The sequence below is a fragment of the Dreissena polymorpha genome, chromosome 7 (genome assembly GCF_020536995.1).
Source record: "Dreissena polymorpha isolate Duluth1 chromosome 7, UMN_Dpol_1.0, whole genome shotgun sequence".
Classification (NCBI taxonomy): Eukaryota; Metazoa; Mollusca; class Bivalvia; order Myida; family Dreissenidae; genus Dreissena; species Dreissena polymorpha.
In genome coordinates, this window is record NC_068361.1 from 87,340,321 (window position 1) to 87,360,853 (window position 20,533).

Consider the following 20,533-nt stretch of genomic DNA (forward strand, 5'->3'; position numbering starts at 1 on the left):
GATGATAAAAAATAGAATGAACACTCAGAAGAGTTGGGTCCCTAAAATAAACGAAGACATAGTATTGAACTGTTGTAATAATTGTTAGCTATACAGTTGAAAATTAAATATGTACAAGCAATTTATACACTATTGAAAAATCCCAACTAATAAGTGCAGATTCGTTCATACAACAAATCGATACAGTGTATGGTGCTATAACAAAAGCGAATATTATGTGCAGATTTGTTCATACAACACATCGATACATTTTCTGGTGCTATAACAAAAGCGCATATTTTAAAACTCGTCCAAGATATCATTGAGAAAAATATTCTGACTAAGTTTCATGATGATCGGACAATAAATACGGATTCAAGAGTGATAACACAGTTTTACTAAAGCTATATATAGCCATATGAGGGAAAATGCCCCGCATCATGTGGGCCATGTTTTGCAACCAACTGGAAGCATTTGTCAAGTCGTCCAAGATATCATTGGGACAAATTTTCTGACCAAGACTGAAGTTTTATGATGATCGGACAATCAATGTGATCTCTAGAGTATTAACAAGGTTTTACTATAGCCATATAAGGAGAAATGCCACGCCCCCTGGGGGCCATGTTTTTAAATCAACCTAAATAATTTTCATACTCGTCCAAGATACCATGTGGACAAATCTTTCGACAAAATTTTATGAAGATCGGACAATAAATGTGGCCTCTAGAATGTTAACAATGTGTTACTATAGCCAGTCAAGGAAAAATGCCCCTCATCCTGGCGGCCATGTTTTTCAACTAACCGGAAGCAATTGAAAAATCATTCAAGATTTCCTCGGTAAAAATTTTCTGACAAAATTTCATGAAGATCAGATAATAAATGGGACCTCTAGTGTGTTTACAATGCAACTGTTGACGCCGAACGACGCACTACGGACAAAAGACGATCAAGAAAGCTCACCATGAGCACATTGTGCTCAGGTGATCTAATAAGGAAAAATGCCCCACCCCCTGGGTCCATGTTTTTCAAACAACCAGAATCATTTTCGAACTCGCCCAAGATATAATTGGGACAAATCTTCTGACTAAGTTTCATGATGATCGGACAATAAATGTTATCTCTAGAGTGTTAACAATGTTTTGCTACTGCCATATAAGGAGAAATGCCACGCCGCCTGGGGCCATGTTTTACAACCTACCGAAAAAAAATCGAACTCGTCTAAGATATCATTGCGGACGAATCTTCTGACCAGGTTTCATGATGCTCGGACACTGATGTGGCTTCAAGAGTGTTAACAAGGTTTTACTATAGCCATTTATATTCATACAATGAAATTCGTAAATTTAAACGACAACAACAGAACTCTCCAAATTATTCAATAATTTCGCGTTGCAACGCTTTATAATTTTTATGTTTTCAAATCGTCAAAAGATACATATAATGGCTATATTGGACTACGGTAAATGTTCAGTAATACTGTTTCCTCACAAATGTCATAACTAAAACGAAAATTTGCGAATCTGAAACAACTTTTCTCTATTTTGTCAATTAACCAAACCATGAAAAGATCTCTTTAAGTTCCAATGTTTACATTTATCAAAATAAAGCATTTATTGACTAACTTCAAAATATGCCAAAATCTGTGAAAAGGCCCCTGTAAGTTGGCACAGACGTCTAAATGGGAGAGCGGGGACTGCCCCTCCCATGTACCTTCTCATGCGTCTACTGTCGGACGAGGCAAACATTGCGATAAGGAACGTTCAGCTGGTAACTGAGCTTCAACTGACTCGCTATCAGCGATGCAAGCAGACAACAATGCAAGGCCGATTTCCCATGCGAGGCCAGATTGCCAGGGTGTGGTCCTTGTACAGGCGGGGAGAAGTCTTAGCAACAGCCCTGCTTATAAAGATGAGCACAAAATAAAGCCCTGTACTTAAAAACATGTATTTAAATACAATGTAAATATCGTGTACCGGGTAAATATTGAAATAAAAACTAAAATTAAAATGTGAAACAAACAAATAAAGTACAAATGTTAAAATACAAAGATGTATTTCTCCTAGTGTACATATTGTAAAGCTTTGATAGTGTGTGAAAATATTGCAATAAAAGGTATTGAACAAAACTCTGAAAATGTTTCTCATTTGTGTTTATGCATAAATTACTTAATATCTAAAACCCATTAACACATCAATAGTTTGAATAAGGTACGAGTTGACTAAGGTACGAGTTGACTTCCGTGCGAGTTGACCAAACAACGTGCGAGTTGTCTACCGTGCGACTTGACTTAGGTACGATTTGACTGTAAACCTTCAACAAAGAGTGTTAAACATTAATAAAGAGAATTTATTTAATGTGTAACAATGTAAGTTTTTTTTTATTTCAGCCACATAAAGGTTCTAATCAGTTTCTATAGGTTGCGTACATAAAATCGATCTATTTGTTGTTTGTTTTCATTCTTAATTGTTTCCGTTCCAAAAAAATAATTTATTCTGAAATAATTTTATTTTTGAGAGTTGTTTAACTAAAAATGGTCGCGAAGATGTGCCAAGTAGAGAGATGTTTGTGGTAACCACATACCGAGCTCGTAGATTGAGTTCCACTCCCGAATTCGTTGTTATTAAAAACAAATAATAACAACAATACAATCGTTCCAAAAATGCATTTCCTTGCATGTTTATGTTTAAATAAGACATGATTAGTATATTAATTATATTTGATATTGTGCATGATTATCAATAAAAACGACGATTTTGTCAACCTTCGGTGTATGCGCTTATATGAATTCCACCTCTTTTTGCCAACCAGTGCGCGGAGTCCAAACTTTGCAGATGCGCGTGACGTCACTCGTCAACTGGTCTTTACAGAGACGCAGTGATGTAGCCGCAGTTCTGGGGGATTTCTCTCGATTCAACGGTGAACCAATCCAATAGACAAATGTATTAATTTATTCGGGTCTGCTGGTGATATATGAAGGTCATTTTAGCTGAAAAGCTGGGTGAAACAGCTACGCCAAACAAGCTCGAGGCTCATGCTACTGTCTGTTGGAAGTGCTGCTGATATGGTGTACGCTACTTAACTGGTAAATACCATGTATAGAAAAGTCAAAACTATAACAGTGTAGAATATTAGAAGGAATGAGTATACAGTATAGAAATGGGGAAAAATGATGTACCGGTAAGTTATTATACAAAAAGTGCAGATCGCGATAACTGCCAATTAAAGTTAAAAGAAACATAACGGTTTTCACAAGTAAATTGTGGGGACCTTATTACTCAATTGTTACTACCAATGGGGGCTGACGAGGTCAAAGCGTTGTCCGTTTCGCTACGACGTCGGGTATATGTTTTACTACGAAAACATTGTGTAAATACACTACTTAAAGTGATATTATGAGCATCTAACAGTCTAAAGGTGTCTATCGAAACCGTTGTTTATTTTTGGTGTTTTCACTTCATATACACTTATATTTGTTATTGCAGCATCAACATACTAAAACAATATCCCGGAAAGTTAAAAATACTTCATTTGAATATCAACCGTACTTTCGTTTGACAACTGATCATGCATGTACAATGTGAACCTAAAATTTAGTTTGAGTGCAGATTCGTTCATACGACACAAATACACAAATTTGTTTTACGGATCATTTCGGCTTAGAGGACTGGGTGAGTCACGAAAGAATATCGAATATAAAATATATTTTATAAACATCTGGTAGCAAGATGAGTTGCCTATAATTGGTCAGTAACCACATTTTAACTAACTCTTTTGACCTGTTAATTCTGTTTAGCTCAATTCAATAGTGAAAAATGCCCATACTATCACTTTAATAAGGCGAGTTTCATCTTTTCTGGTGTTTATGGATTGCTAGTCGAGCGCTTTATCCACTCGACCACTGGAACTTGGATTAGAGAACGGAACATCCAGTAATGGTAGGTACTTATTTTCAATGACAAACTAATAACAAATGCGCGTAGTTGTAACTTTTCAGTTTATTTTGAGATAAAATCGAAATATGTTGATTTGAAGCAATGCACAAGGTGGTTATTCAGTTTAAATAGACAATTACGATAACTTAGATTAAATAAAACTACATGTTACTTTGATTCAGTGTACATTACACATTTTTAAGTACAAAACAGGTTACGAACATGTATTTTAATTATTCAAATGCTTTGTTTCGAATGAAATTACAAGTCGCTTTATGTTTAGGTTTCGCAAAGAGTATCTATTGGTTGCGCAACGAAGTACAAATATAATGTTTAGGTTGCCCAACGAAGTTTTTGTATCCATTTCAGGACATATCACACGAAGTTTGCAGTTACTGCAGACTGTCATTTCCCAGTGCAAAAGTCACTACGCCGGCACTCACCGGGGCTATACCGGCATATGACCCCGGTAGAGCTGCGGCAACGCCCCGGTTTAACCGGGGACAACCGGGGCTCCACCGGGAAAGTATTCAAATATTTAATACCTCCGGGATGAACCAGAAGTAACCGGGAAGGACCGACAGTGACCGGCTTGGCACTGGAAACGACCGGGACTGCACCGGGAACAACCGGAACGGCACCGTCAAAGCACCGGTTTCCTTATGTACCGTTGCTATAAAGTGACTCTGCCGGCATTCACTGGGGCTCCACCGTGGCGTTGCTGTAGCTCTGCTGGTGTGTTTAAGCCCCGTCGGAGCTAAGGTGTCGTCCCGGTTGTTCCCGGTGCAGTCCCGGTTGTTCCCGGTACCACGCCGGTCGTTGCCGGTCCTACCCGGTGAATCCCGGTTCATCCGGGAGGTATTAAACATTTTAATACTTTCCCGGTAGAGCCCCATTTGTCCCCGGTTGTCCACGGTTCATCCCGGTGGAGCACCGGTTCGTCCCGGTAGGGCCCCGGTTCATCCCGGTAGATGCCTGATCACGCACTGGGGCTCCGCCGGCATCATAGTGAGACTGGGCCTTTACCGCATTGTAACACGCGGTAAATTTACCGACCGTCAAGTACGCAGTAAACATTAACCTGTGACAGAAACCCACTGCCACACCTTTACAACTATTTATTGATTAGGCTATTGCGGACTTGTGCCATTGGGGTCTTACTGTCAACACCTTACGGGTGTTAAAGGTGTGGATTTAAATCATGTATACGAACATGAAATTCATCTCAAAATTAGTTGACGATAACCGATTTTCAAGAAAATCGCTTTGATATATACAATGTAAAAATAAAAATCCGTATGAGATAAATAATGATCGAAGTTGGGACATGGGATTTACTTTGACATACGCAGAGTTTCGAGATAAGCGAGTTGGGGATCACGAGACTCGAATGTTATTTGATAAAGAGTACTATATGCTGAAAACCTATCGTCGGTCTCTATCAAAATGAACGTATAAGGGATTGTCACAAGGTGTAGGTGCGTCATTTTTATTGAGACCGACGACATTAGGTTCTCGACTCTCAACTGTCATCTTATATATGGATTTTCGATTTTAATCGTTTCCTTTGGCCTAGTCGTGAATTTAATTATATCATAATAATGTGCATTACCATGTCGACTGTGCTCTTTGGATCATGTTGTGCCGTTGTTACTACCTCTTCCTCAAAGGAAACATCCAGCCACTCCATGACTCTGTATTAAAAAAAACTTTTCTTTATTTTGCCTTTGAGAGATAACCAATACGTCTTCTATGAGAAACGCATAAGCGTTGTCGTAGCGAGGCATATACGTATACTGTCAGAGACATGATCATGCCTGATTATAATATTTAGCCTTTACTTCTGATAACTGGGTTAACCTACACATTTCTAACACACCAGTGGCTTAACGATACATAGATCAATATGAAAATGGTTAAATTGTGTCAATTTAACACAGTTGTAAACCTAAATTGCATTTTTTAAGTGAAAATTGACTTCGGTTTGATAAATAAGCGGTATATTTCATGATTAACCGCATATACCAGACACATCTTGGATTATAATTTGATTTAACAGACCTATGAAATGTCATTGTGCTAAAATTCAGAGTTTTGTTATTAAAAAAAGCATAATCTTATCTGTTTTAAACACAGTAAAACATATACCCGACGTCGTAGCGAAACGGACTACGCTTTGACCTCGTTAGTCCCCATTGACTACGAGGGGACCTATTGCGCTGAGAATTGCAAATATTGTCAAAACAACTTTGATGGCAATTAGCGAGTTGAGACCGACAAGTGCGCCGCTTTATCGCTTTTATCGACAATTATTGGCAACACTTTCATGCTTCAGTGTACATTAACCGCAAGTCTTGCTGTCAACACAGATAAGCAGATTATGCTTCGTTATAACTCTGGTTGTTTAATACAAATTTAATTATTATGACGGTCAGTCTTCCCTGAAAATTTGAAATCCACGTAATAACGTATCAACGAATAATTGTCTTTTATTAAACTAGAAATTTCATACCGACGAATTTCTATACGTTTATAGTAGTAAGTTCACATTCATCAGCATTAATTTGTTATGTGTTCATAGTAATAAGAAAGGCTTGATGTGTCATTGTCGCCTCGGGTTATACTTTAATGTACGCGGGTACTCTTAAGTATACTTACATGTACCCCGGGTACGGAAAATGTACATACCCGTCCAACAAGACTGCGCTCGAGTTTTATTCCCGCCTTCAATCCGTTGCCGTAAAACGCCCAACGGAATGCCAAACTCAATGCTTTTAGCAATACCTGCCTCTACATGCTGTTTTAGTATGAGTTTCGATTATATAGAGGCCATTTTTAATAATATTTACATATTAATCATATAAACATAATTAATTTGAATGAAAGCTGACATCGACCAATTTAGTGTTACAATATTCCAGGGAACGTTTAAGTATATTTTCCGTACCTGGGTTACATTTAAGTATACTTAAGAGTACCCGGGGTACATTTAAGTAGTACCCGAGCCGAAAATGACCAATCGAGCTTAAGCAAGAGGCAACAGTGGTACAGTTATAGAACTTATGACGTTGCGTATAGACACGAAGCAGATGCGGACAGGGGCATCCTTAGTAGAAGAAGGTGTAACCGTTAGAGATTGGGTAATGTTTAACTATATTACTATATCGGATTAAAGACTGACCTCGAAATCGATGCGCTTCTTCATTTCCTCGCAAGTAACGCCATTTCGATTGGTATTAAAGTCTGAGCGTTTTTAAGATATCGCGCAGAAACGAGCTTTAAAGACCGACCTGCCCACCAACAGACCGACCGACTGACATATGCAAATCAATATAACCCTGTTTCTTCAAAGAATAGCGTAACTACGCCACTCGTCCTAGTACGGTAGCACAGATGGGACATTTGCGTTTGTTGGGCGATGTTGTTCCGACGTCTAAGTATTTCGTTCCCATGACGTAAATGCTAGTTCTCACGACTAAATTCAGTCGTTGTTTAACTATATTACTATATCGGATTAAAGACTGACCTCGAAATCGATGCGCTTCTCAGATGGTAAGTCGTGGGAACGAGACACATGTCGTGAATACGAGATACTAAGTAGTGAGAACGAGATACTCTGTCGTGAAAACAAGATACTCATTCGTGAGAACGAGAAACTAAGTCATAAAAACGAGATACTCAGTCGTGAGAACGAGATACTCAGTCGTGAACACGAGATACTAATTCGTAAGAACGAGATACTTAGTCATGAGAACGAGATACTCAGTCGTGAAAACGAGATGCTTAGTCATGAGAACGAGATACTCAATCTTGAGAACGAGATACTTAGTCATGAGAACGAGATACTCAGTCGTGAGTACGAGATACTCATTCGTGAAAACGAGATACCAAGTCGTGAGAACGAGATTCTCAGTCGTGAGAACGCGATACTCAGTCGTGAGAACAAGATACTCAGTCGTGAAAACGAGATACTCATTCGTAAGAACGGAGATACTTAGTCATGAGAACAAGATACTCAGTCGTGAGAACGAGATACTTAGTCATGAGAACGAGATACTCAGTCGTAAGAACGAGATACTCATTCGTGAAAACGTCGTGGGAACGAGACACTAGTCGTGAGTACGAGATACTTAGTCGTGAGAACGAGCTACTCAGTCGTGAGGACGAAATACTCAGTCGTGAGAACCAGACACTCAGTCGTGAAAACGAGATACCAAGTCGTGAGAACGTGATACTCAGTCGTCAGAACGCGATACTCAGTCGTGAGAACAAGATACTCAGTCATGAAAACGAGATTATTAGTCGTTGGAACGTGGTATTAAGTCGTTGGCACGGCATTTATGACAACATGTCAATGTCACATTTGTGCCACCTTAACCCAGAGTGAAATGCTCGGGTTATCTTTAATTGGTATTTTCTACTCTATCTCCCCATGAAACAGCGGTATCACCACTGTCAACAAGACTACACATTCTATCTGATCCAGTTAAACCAAACCGGGAGTTATCTCGAGTTCGTTTTGATGCAGTTGTCTTGTTAGATCCTAAATGTGACCCCGTTAGATATTTACCGAGTGTAAACCATAGAATGTGTAACCATATAGGATAACTAGTGAACATATGGCACATTTATAGTTTAAAACAAATTGTGTATAATGATGACATGATGTTTAAATAATTCTTCTTTTTCGGTGAGATTTAGACTTTACACCGGTAAGCAAAATAATTTTAATAATGATAACATCTTAACATAAAACGAAACGCAGTATATCTTAAATGCGTACCAATAGTTGTTTGTGAATTTGATGTTAATCTTATCGCAATTTTTAATTTTTTATTAAGTATACATGTATGTAAAATTGGGAAAGAAATATACACATGTAATAACATAATATTTTTATATTTTTAATACATACATATGCTGATTTTGTTAATCAATGAAAAATACGTGTACAGTTTTTAAATACTAGAACAACTGGACAAACTTCATAAAGATATCAATATTTACGCATGAGTGCATGACCCATTTACGACTTCCATATATGCCCCCGTCATCGGTCATTCCAAATCGTATTTCCCTATTTTTCGGACAGTGCGTCTGCTAGCACTGTCGAATTATTGCTACTTCTAATGTAAGTTTTCTTGTAAATCTTGAAGAAAGTAATACTATAGTAGCAATAGTGTTTATATTTTCACTGAAATTTACATCTAATGACGAGTAGAACATTTTGGAATCAAGACAATTTTTTTCTCAAATACACAGCCATGCAAAATACGTAAGACATGTAATGGCGGTGAAAATAAATGCTTATTCTTCAATGGCGATAATATGAGTCGCGTTCTGGGAAAACTGGGCATAATGCATGTACGTAAAGTGTTGTCCCAGATTAGCCTGTGCAGTCCGCACAAGCTAATCAGGGACGACACTTTCCGCCTAAATTGGATTTTTGCTTAGAAGAGACTTCATTTTAACGAATAATGTCATAAAAGCGGAAAGTGCCGTCCCTGATTAGCCTGTGCGGACTGCACAGGCTAATCTGGGACGACACTTTACGCACATGCATTATGCCCAGTTTTCTCAGAACACGACTCATTTAATGGGCACGAAATAATAGTTCATGGTTATAAAATATTAACTTATAAAACGAATACGTATTTCATGTGATAAAGGAGAACTTTGTATGTGTGTATCATTTTTATTTTTATATTACGCATACTAAATTTATTTGATAATATACCTAAAATGATTGTAATTTAACCACCGCATTTCCCTGTTTCATATCTCATATTGCGTTCATTGCTTCATAAATTGTAAAGTCGCTATCAAGGAATTCCACGGGAATAATTGCACAATCTAATAAATTTGATAACTCTCCTTCGACTGTGATATTAAGAAAAAAACATCACTGCTTCAAAAAAATAATTTAAAATGTTCAAAAAAGTGTCCTGCGTAATATTTCTATCATTTCATCGGTTATTTATCTTTCTTATTTCAATAAAAAAAAAACTTTATCTGTGACATTGTATATGTGCGAAAGTCTTCTCGTTGTCGAATGTTAAATTACAACAACAACAACATTTATTCAGCAATAAAGCTTACAGTAAAACTTCCAGCTTTCAATGCTATATTTCCACAACAACAACATTTATTCAACAATAAAGCTTACAGTAAAACTTCCAGCCTACAATGCTATATTTCAACAACAACAACATTTATTCAGCAATAAAGCTTAAAACTTCCAGCCTACAATGCTATATTTCAACAACAACAACATTTATTCAGCAATAAAGCTTACAGTAAAACTTCAGGCCTACAATGGTGAATTTAAATAAACCTCTTGTTCAGATGATTGTATTTATTATTTGATATTTTCTTACTTAAGTGTGCAATATAGTTGTGTGTTTTTTGTATCACAACAGACACAATGAGACTAAGTCTGGTAGTTATGGTGACCGTCTTATCGGGAATCGCGCATATCGTTGCTGCACATACTGGGGTACCTGAATCTGGAATGGGGAACATGCAGGGTACCACTATGCAAGGAATGAATGATATGACAGGGACGACGGGTACCAACATGTCAGGTATGGATACAATAACTGATAAAAATACATCAGGAAATAATATGACAGGAGGGAATATGCATGAAACGAATATGACAGAGGGACATATGCATGGAACGAATATGACAGGAGGACATATGCACGAAATAAATATGACAGGAGGACATATGCATGACATGAATATGACAGGAGGACATATGCATGAAATGAATATGACAGAGGGACATATGCATGTAATGAATATGACAGGAGGACATATGCATGACATGAATATGACAGGAGGACATATGCATGAAATGAATATGACAGAGGGACATATGCATGTAATGAATATGACAGGAGGACATATGCATGGAATGAATATGACAGGAGGACATATGCATGAAATGAATATGACAGGAGGACATATGCATGAAATGAATATGACAGGAGGACAAATGCATGAAATGACTATGACAGGAATGAATGTGTCTGGAACGAATATGCCTGGAATGAATATGCCTGGAATGAATATGCCTGGAATGAATATGCCTGGAATGAATATGCCAGGAACGAATATGCCTGGAATGAATATGCCTGGAACGAATATGCCTGGAATGAATATGCCTGGAATGAATATGCCTGGAATGAATATGCCTGAAATGAATATGCCTGGAATGAATATGCCAGGGATGAATATGCCTGGAATGAATATGCCAGGGATGAATATGCCTGGAATGAATATGCCAGGGATGAGCAAATGGCCGTGCGAAATGTCCGATGGAATGATGGTAATATATAAATAAAGGATAATTGTTGGATTCGATGGAATATCGATTTTATCCCATCATCAGAACCTGCATTGTCGAAATAAACCACTGTGGAATTTTTTTTCCTCTGTTTCGGCAGTGCTGAAATATAGCTGTCACGCGCGGCGGAGAATGGTCATATTACTCGGAATCAACTATAAAGTAATCATTTTTAGTAAAATCGAATCAGATTCAACAAAACAAACAATTTGATACCAAGATGTAATATATTTTTAACAAATAATGCAACTCATAAAGCAAAAAAACAAACATTATTTACAAATATTAAGTGCGCGTACTCGTGACGTCATTATTAACACGTCATACGACACAATGCGTGTTCTTTCACGCTAAAGCTGCAGTTGTTTAGTGTGTTTTTTTCCATTATTTCTTAAAAATCGGGGACGTAGAGGTATGATAAACAGAAAAGCAGGTTAGTTACTGATCATTTGTAATGAATTAGGCTCGGCACGATTAAAATAATAAAACAATGTTTGCTTAAAATAACTTTGGGATTTTCCGTGTAGTTCGATTTTCCTATTCTATTTTTAAAGAAATAATTTACGACTAAGAAAATTGATGGGATAAATCGAATACTAGATCGGTGCCGAATAAAGCAAAGTTTATTTTGCGAAGCTTAAAAAATCTGAACCACGAGCCTTGGCTCTATTTATTTCACGAGTGATCATAAAAAATAATATGTTCGATAGTGGCGCAGCCACGAGTGAAAATATGTATTTTTAATGATCACGAGTGAATTTAAATCGATATTCCATCGAATGCAACAAATTTTCTAATTTCGCTGGATATATGACGTCATTTCGTCGAAAAAATGACGTCATTTCACAGTAAAACAGTGAAAAATATCGATATTTTTCAGTTATTTTTCACTGTTTAAAACAGTTTTATTTCACTGATATTTCTCTATAAACCACCGGAGAGCATAAAATAAAGTATTTGTTTTAAGTTTGAATGTGGTTTTATGAATGTTAAACAAGCTATACCGGTATGTACTATACGTTACTGTAAATGAACAGGTAAACGTTTCGACATTACCATTTAAAATACTTTGTATTATCGTATAAAGTAACGGAAGCCATCGATATATTTACCTGATGCATTACCTTCTTTTAGAAAATAACATTTTCACACTTATCTCAACTGTCACTTTGACTTCAAACTTTCTTTGGTTCTGGTGAGAATCGAATAACCGTCAAGACGGAATAATTTCGGATTTGTTGATGCGGCGTGAAAGTGGTGTCTGCATTAAAATGTTCATATATGTCGATATGTAACTATAAACCTGCCATATTTTAGACCTATTACCATGACGGATACTGTGAACAAATCCTGTTTGACGGACTCATCACCTCAAGTAACAAAGGTAGGCGTGAACTTAATATAAATTTACCGTTAAATGAAAACAAGAGCACAATAACGTACAAACGGTGAAAAAGGTCGGCATTTTTTTTTGTTTTACCTTTTTTTGTATAGGTATTTACCTTTTTAATGTATAAATCATGTTCAAACAAACCGTCGTATAGCGACCCCAGCAGTTGTATTGAGGTTTTCATGTGTTAATAATTGAACTGAATTAATATTTATTTCTTAACTGATTAGAATAATATTGTTACCAAACCACCGCGGCAAGAACGAGCCGATTCACATCTCAAGTAAATTAATATCGTTATTTTTAAGCTTTACAAAATTAAATCACACATTCGATTATTTTTTTCCACAGGGATGATAGCAGCGTGCTTCGCCGTCTTCGTCTTGTTGATTCTGTTTGAAGCTATAAAATTAGGCCGTGAGAAGCTGCTGTCCCATGCCAGACAAAGACAGGCGGCTGGCAGCGCCGACAAACCACTCAGTTATACAGGCCGGCAACCCTCTGCCACCGTCAGTGTGCGGTAAGTGGATGCGCGGCATTCAACGTGTCTAGGTCTTCTTGTATCAAAGACGCTTAGGGTAACTTCATCTTATGACTGAAATTGGTCTCACGATCCATATATACTTATCTCAATATGTTCCAAGAATAAATCGCACTTGAAAAATCGTTAGGAAGTGAGTATAAATGTGCTTCTCTGGTGTAAAAAGCATCATATAATGAACGTTTATAAGAGACAAATGTAACTGTATTGTCTTATAAAAAATACAAGTGCTCACGTAAAATCTGTGTAAAGCGGAGTCGTTTGCAGAATTATCAACAAAACGGAATTTGAAACAAATCTTCATGTACAAAATCAAGGATTTTGATATTGCATGTTAAACTGTACTTTTATTTTTAATTATGGTGTATGCGTATTTGTTTTCTTATTCGTAGACAATTTATTTCTGGGCCAATACATGTATGCGCCATAACATGTCTAGTGCAACTCCACAATCGACAGACTAATCATGAAGTTAGTGCAAATGGGCAAATGTTTTAGTGAACATTTATTTATTGTTAACTCGATTGAATCTTGGGTAGAACTTGTACTTGGTATCTTTGGATAAAATCTTGATAACGGTGCCAGTGTAGGGATCGAACCTGGAACCTCTCGATCACTCGGCGGACTATACTCTCGAGCACAAGACGGACTCTACTCTCAATCACTGGGCGGACTCTTCTCTCGATCATTAGGCGGACCATACTCTCAATCACTAGGCGGACTCTAATCTCGATCAGTAGGCGGACTCTACTCTCAATCACTAGGCGGACTCTACTCTCAATCCCTAGGCGGACTCTACTCTCGATCACAAGGCGGACTATACGCTCGACCACTAGGCTGACTATACTCTTGATCACTAGGCGGACTATACTCTCGATCACTAGGCTGACTATACTCTCGATCACTAGGCGGACTCTACTCTCGATCACTAGGCTGACTATACTCTCGATCATTATGCGGACTCTACTCTCGATAACTAGGCTGACTATACTCTCGATCATTAGGCGGACTCTACTCTCGATCACTAGGCTGACTATACTCTCGATCATTAGGCGGACCATACTCTCAATCACTAGGCGGACTCTAATCTCGATCAGTAGGCGGACTCTACTCTCAATCACTAGGCGGACTCAACTCTCAATCCCTAGGCGGACTCTAATCTCAATCACTAGGCGGACTCAACTCTCGATCACTAGGCGGACTCTAATCTCAATCAGTAGGCGGACACTGCTCTCAATCCCTAGGCGGACTCGACTCTCGATCACTAGGCGGACTTACTCTCGATCACTAGGCTGACTATACTCTCGATCATTAGGCGGACTCAACTCTCGATCACTAGGCTGACTTACTCTCGATCACTAGGCTGACTATACTCTCGATCACTAGGCTGACTATACTCTCGATCACTAGGCTGACTATACTCTCGATCAGTAGGCGGACTCTACTCTCAATCACTAGGCGGACTCTACTCTCAATCCCTAGGCGGACTATACTCTGGATCACTAGGCTGACTATACTCTCGACCACTAGGCTGACTTACTCTCGATCATTAGGCTGACTATACTCTCGATCATTAGGCGGACTATACTCTCGACCACTAGGCGGACTATACTCTCGTTCACTAGGCGGACTCAACTCTTAATCACTAGGCGGACTCTCATCTCAATCACTAGGCGGTCTCTACTCTCGATTACAAGGCGGACTCTACTCTCAATCACCAGGCGGACTCTACTATCGATCACTAGCGGACTCTACTCTCGATCACTAGCGGACTCTACTCTCGATCACACGGCGGACCATACTCTCAATCACTAGGCGGACTCTTATCTCGATCAGTAGGCGGACTCTACTCTAAATCACTAGGCGGACTCTACTCTCGATCACTAGGCCGACTTTACGCTCGACCACTAGGCGGACTCAACTCTCGATCACTATGCGGACTGTACTCTCGATCACTAGGCGGACTATACTCTCGATTATTAGGCACACTATACTCTCGACCACTAGGCTAACTATACTCTCGATCACTCGGCTGACTCTACTCTCGATCACTAGGCGGACTCAACTCTCGATCACTAGGCGGACTATACTCTCGATCACGAAATAACACTAAATTAATAAATTAATCTTTTTCAAAATTGTTCAAGGTTTAGTAGCAGTGCCACTACCATCATATATCGAGCGACCCACCAGATTCACTCGTCACATGCACCCCCTCTCTTTCAGACAGATCCATACCACTGCAAATTATTATAAGTTTTCATTTTTCCCAAGTGCTATTGTGATGTGGAACAACCTCCCTGCCACTACAGTATTACATCCTGATCTTGAAGGGTTTAAGCGGTCCCTGCTTTCCCCTTCTGCCCCTTGAACTCCGAGAGACATGTTTTTATCAGCTTTAACTTTAAATCACTTCACCATGCATGATTAATCGAACATACTTTTATCTTTCTCACTTATTCACTTTCAACACTTTTATCTTGCACTGACTGCGCACCTCTCAATAATACCCGCAAGGGGAGTTAGACAGTATAGATAGATAGATCACTTGGAGGACTATACTCTCAATCATTATGCGGATTCTACTCTCGATCACTAGGCGGACTATACTCTCGATCACTAGGCGGACTTTACTCTCGATCACTAGGCGGACTATACTTTCAATCACTAGGCTGATTACAAGTATACTCTCGATCACTAGGCGGACTCAACTCTCGATCACTAGGCTGACTATACTCTTGATCACTAGGCGGACTAAACTCTCGATCACTAGGCTGACTATACTCTCGATCACTAGGCGGACTTTACTCGCGATCACTAGGGGGACTCTACTCTCGATCACTAGGCGGACTCTACTCTCGATCACTAGGCGCACTATACTCTCGATTACTAGGCGGACTATACTCTCGATCACTAGGCGCACTATACTCTCGATCACTAGGCGCACTATACTCTCGATCACTAGGCGGACTCAACTCTCAATCACTAGGCGGACTCTACTCTCGATCACTAGGCGGACTTTACTCTCGATCACTAGGCGGACTCAACTCTCGAGTACTAAGCGGACTGTACTCTCGATCACTAGGCGCACTAAACTCTCGATCACTAGGCGGACTATACTCTCGATCAACTAGGCGGACTATACTCTCGATCAAAAGGCGGACTCTACTCTCAATCACCAGGCGGACTCTACTCTCGATCACTAGGCGGACTATACCTTCGATCAATAGGCGGACGATACTCTCGATCACTAGGCGCACTATACTCTCGATCACTAGGCTGCCTTTATTCTCGATCACTAGGCGCACTATACTCTCGATCACAAGGCTGCCTATACTCTCGATCACATGGCGGACCATACTCTCGATCATTAGGCGGGATATACTCTCGATCACTAGCGGACTCTTCTCTCGATCACTAGGCGGACTCTACTCTCGATCACTAGGCTGGCTATACTCTCGATAACTAGGCGGAATCATCTCTCGATCACTAGGCCGACACTATATCCGATGACGCGTAACTTGCAGTAACAATTCGGCGGTGTCATTTCACGTTCTTTACATTAAGGCGCACACTAACAAGCCGCTGGTGTCATTTCAGGTCCAAGATGCTGCAGGCGCCACACACCCTCCAGTACCTGTTGGTCATTAGCCAGACGTTCTAACAAGCCGGTGTTGTCATTTCAGGTCCCAGATGCTGCAGGCGCCACACGCCCTCCAGTCCCTGTTAGTCATTAGCCAGACGTTCTAGCAAGCCGGTGTTGTCATTTCAGGTCCTAGATGGTGCAGGCGCCACACGCCCTCCAGTCCCTGTTGGTCATTAGCCAGACGTTCTAACAAGCCGGTGTTGTCATTTAAGGTCCCAGATGCTGCAGGCGCCACACGCCCTCCAGTCCCTGTTAGTCATTAGCCAGACGTTCTAGCAAGCCGGTGTTGTCATTTCAGGTCCCAGATGGTGCAGGCGCCACACGCCCTCCTGTCCCTGCTATTCCTTATCCAGACGTTCTAACAAGCCGGTGGTGTCATTTCAGGTCCCAGATGCTGCAGGCGACACACGCCCTCCAGTACCTGCTAGTCCTCATCCAGACGTTCTAACAAGCCGCTTGTGTCATTTCAGGTCCCAGATGCTGCAGGCGCCACACGCCCTCCAGTCCCTGCTAGTCCTCATCCAGACGTTCATCAGCTACTGCGTTATGATGATCTTCATGAACTACAACGCCTGGCTCTGTCTCGCAGTCGTCCTGGGGTCCGGGGCTGGCTACTTTCTGTTCAACTGGCGCCGCGCCACGCAAAGTAACCATGGTAACCCACACGACCTGGATCTGAAACCTATGGCGTAGATTACGCACCTGTTGTTATGATCTTAACCTGTCTATAATTATCCATGTTTATTAACAATAGTGAATGAGTGTTAAGTAAGAATGAAACCGAGAGGGTGTTCGCGTTGCTTATTTGCCTTTAAATAATGATAGTGCAAACATAATTTGAACTTAATATGCTCTGCAAGCACATAATGTAATTTACGATGAAAACTTAATGTTACTACAAACCTCTTAAAGTCCGGACTTGTTGAAAGTCTCCCAATATTTTATACCAGTATACTTTAAAACACAGGTATGTTTGTGTTACTAGTATACTATTCATAATCGTTCTTACGTGTATTTAGTCACATATATCATAAATATTCTTACATTTAGATTAGTAGAAACATAAGATTATTTTCATACAATTGGAATTGTATAAAGTCATTTCTTTACACGTTTTAGTAACAACTGGTTATTAGAATTTTCAATAGTATTTTGCATTTAAACATGCAACTTATGTGTATATTTTCTGAATTAAAATATGAATCGATGCAGTTGTTCTTCTTTAGTAAAACTTTAAACGTTATCATTTCATTTGAAAAACACTTATGTTTACAGCGCAGCTAACTCTTTCAGTGCTGGAAGCGAATTTTGAAGGCCTTTGCAAACAGTTTGGATCCAGATGAGACGCCATAAAACGTAGCGTCTCATCAGGATTCAAACTGTTTCCTATTCTGATAGTATTTTTTTGAAAAAAAAATCGAAGAAAATGGCAATTTTAGAAATTCAGCAAACGACATTTTAGCAGACGACAAATTTCCCAGCATGCAACGGGTTAAACATCAAATAACATTGAATGAGTCAACGCCTTGCAACGCACTTTATAATACTTACTTGCGATACTGTATCTCGAATTGTCGTGAGAAAATCGGGCTTAACCTATTGCTGCCTAGTGGACTCTCCCATCCTAAATTGGATCAATTTATTTCCAAAATTAGGGATGTCAAGTATATTTATTTCTATATTTAGAATATTTCTTACAGAAATTCCTTTAAGCAAACAGCGTAGACCCCGATGAGACGCCGCATGATGCGGCGTCTCATCTGGGTCTACGCTGTTTGCCAAGGCCTTTTATCTAGACGCTAGGCATAAATGGGTTAAACCGGAGCTCGTGATCAGCGTTTGCGGACAGCCCTTTCAGACATATTGATATTTTCTCTTGGTTTCATTAAAATTTGTCCAATCAAATGCTACGGAAGAAGCCGTTTCGGGTTAACCTTTGAGGTCTCCAAGTTTATTCGGCAGATGTCATTCTTTATGCACGTGAATTAAACCCGATTTTTCCACGACACGTCTGACTACATTGAGCCACGTTCTGGGACAACTGGTCTTAATGCATGTGCGTAAGGTGTCATACCAGATTAGCCTGTGCAGTCTATTAGCCTGTGCAACAGGGGTGACACTTGCCACTTACACTGAATTTTCGTTTAGAAGAGAGCTCTTTTAAACGAAAAATACCATAAAAGCGGAAAGCGTCGTCCCTGATAAGTCTTTGCGTACTACAAGGCTAATCTGGGACGACACTTTATGCACATGTATTGAGCCGTGTTTCCCAAGAACGCGACTTTATCATTATCATTCAAGGGCACATATTCATCGTTTTAGGTGGGGCGAACTATAAAGAGAGCCGATACATATAGAGAACAACAGTAGGTTTCAGTTTTGTGACCGCAACAGGAGGCCATCCGCAGCATACCATAGACGGGGAATGTGATATTGTGGTTATTTTGAACTATATACGTAATTAAAATTGTGTAAATGAGCTCTTTAAAATAAAATATTTTTTTAATTATATTGTAAATAATTTAGTCACTGGTTCCATTTTTAGGACTTAATATAGTACAGTCAAGAAGATGGTACAATTTATGCAAATATATTCCCTTTATATCTGTCATTTTAGTTGTCTAAAAACATGTTTGACATTTCAATGATTGATAATGTACACGCACTCGTAGTGTGCATTTAATTGATTTAAAGTAAGTGATTTATTGATAGTTGCAAAGTTAAGAGATGTGATTGAAGAGTGTTGTTTACAAACCATGTCATATACAGGCCTGAAATGTAAAAGTGCAGGTGCATTAAACCAATCTCCGCGCAGAGATTTGACGGGAACCAGCATAGGTGGATCAAATTTTATGTGAGAGCAAGGAACGACAACTCTGCTTGAAGATTTACATACAACTGTTACGACAACTCTGCTTGGAGATTTACATACAACAGTTATCAAGCCTTTGTTAATTTATCCCAACCTTTCGACTTAATGAAATTCACATACGCAACATGAATATTGATTACCTCACTTGTATCAACATATGATTACATCACGAGTGCATGTAACCTTAATTCTAATAGTGATGTGTCCTTCATCAAGAATGCAAAGTATCACGTCCTAGGAGTAAGCAGCCACTGTCATACGGCACGGATGGTACGAGTGCATGCGGTATACTGCTTATTGTGTTAAGATCAGTATTAAATGAGTGGTTTAAGAGAAAACGCCACATCATTTAATGTGTTTTGACTTCAAAGGAAATAAAACATGACGTAAAAAAGATGAATATTTTTTTTTCTGTTTGTCATTTATTCTTAATTTTAAAAACATCAATTATTTTTTTTGGAGTAATGTTTGCAAGAATACACTTACCAATTGTTAGACGTAAGTCTAAGAATACATAATATTATTTAAATCGGAATATTCAGTGACTGTTTTAATTTGAGTCAAACTTGGCAGTAATCACCTATATTAACATTATTCTTCTTGTACATGTAGCACATTGTGTTCATGACATAATGACCAGTGGAAGCCTGTATATATTATAACGATGGACATTATTGAATTGGCCTCCGATCTGCTCATATACATGTACACGTGTGGACGCTGATGAGCCTGTGCATCTACTTCGAAATGCACACGTTTGCCTTGTCCTTACGTTATTCTTTATTTTTAAGTCTAAGAAAGGGTTGGTGAATATGGGCCCTG

The 20,533-nt window shown here is 39.2% G+C and overlaps 2 protein-coding genes across 18 annotated transcripts in view; one reads left to right on the forward strand and one right to left on the reverse strand.

Annotated features, from left to right (window-relative positions):
- Positions 1-19,348, forward strand: part of LOC127837573 (high affinity copper uptake protein 1-like) — a 142,231-nt gene extending 122,883 nt beyond the window's left edge. Inside the window, exons 1-7 of one of the 13 annotated variants that reach the window (XM_052364801.1) lie at positions 8,391-8,623; positions 10,331-10,960; positions 10,991-11,050; positions 11,126-11,244; positions 12,580-12,646; positions 13,004-13,172; positions 17,310-18,047. In XM_052364801.1, coding sequence (XP_052220761.1) covers positions 10,336-10,960; positions 10,991-11,050; positions 11,126-11,244; positions 12,580-12,646; positions 13,004-13,172; positions 17,310-17,532 — 1,263 coding nt within the window. In that variant the 5' untranslated portion in view covers positions 8,391-8,623; positions 10,331-10,335 and the 3' untranslated portion in view covers positions 17,533-18,047. Of the gene's footprint in view, positions 1-8,390; positions 8,624-10,330; positions 11,245-12,579; positions 12,647-13,003; positions 13,173-16,879; positions 16,959-17,051; positions 17,131-17,309; positions 18,048-19,161 lie in introns of those variants that run through there. The other 12 variants (XM_052364799.1, XM_052364798.1, XM_052364797.1 and 9 more) reach the window with 12 other exon arrangements.
- Positions 1-20,533, reverse strand: part of LOC127837565 (outer dense fiber protein 2-like) — a 205,198-nt gene that overhangs the window by 101,147 nt on the left and 83,518 nt on the right. The gene's annotated exons all lie outside the window — the stretch shown is intronic.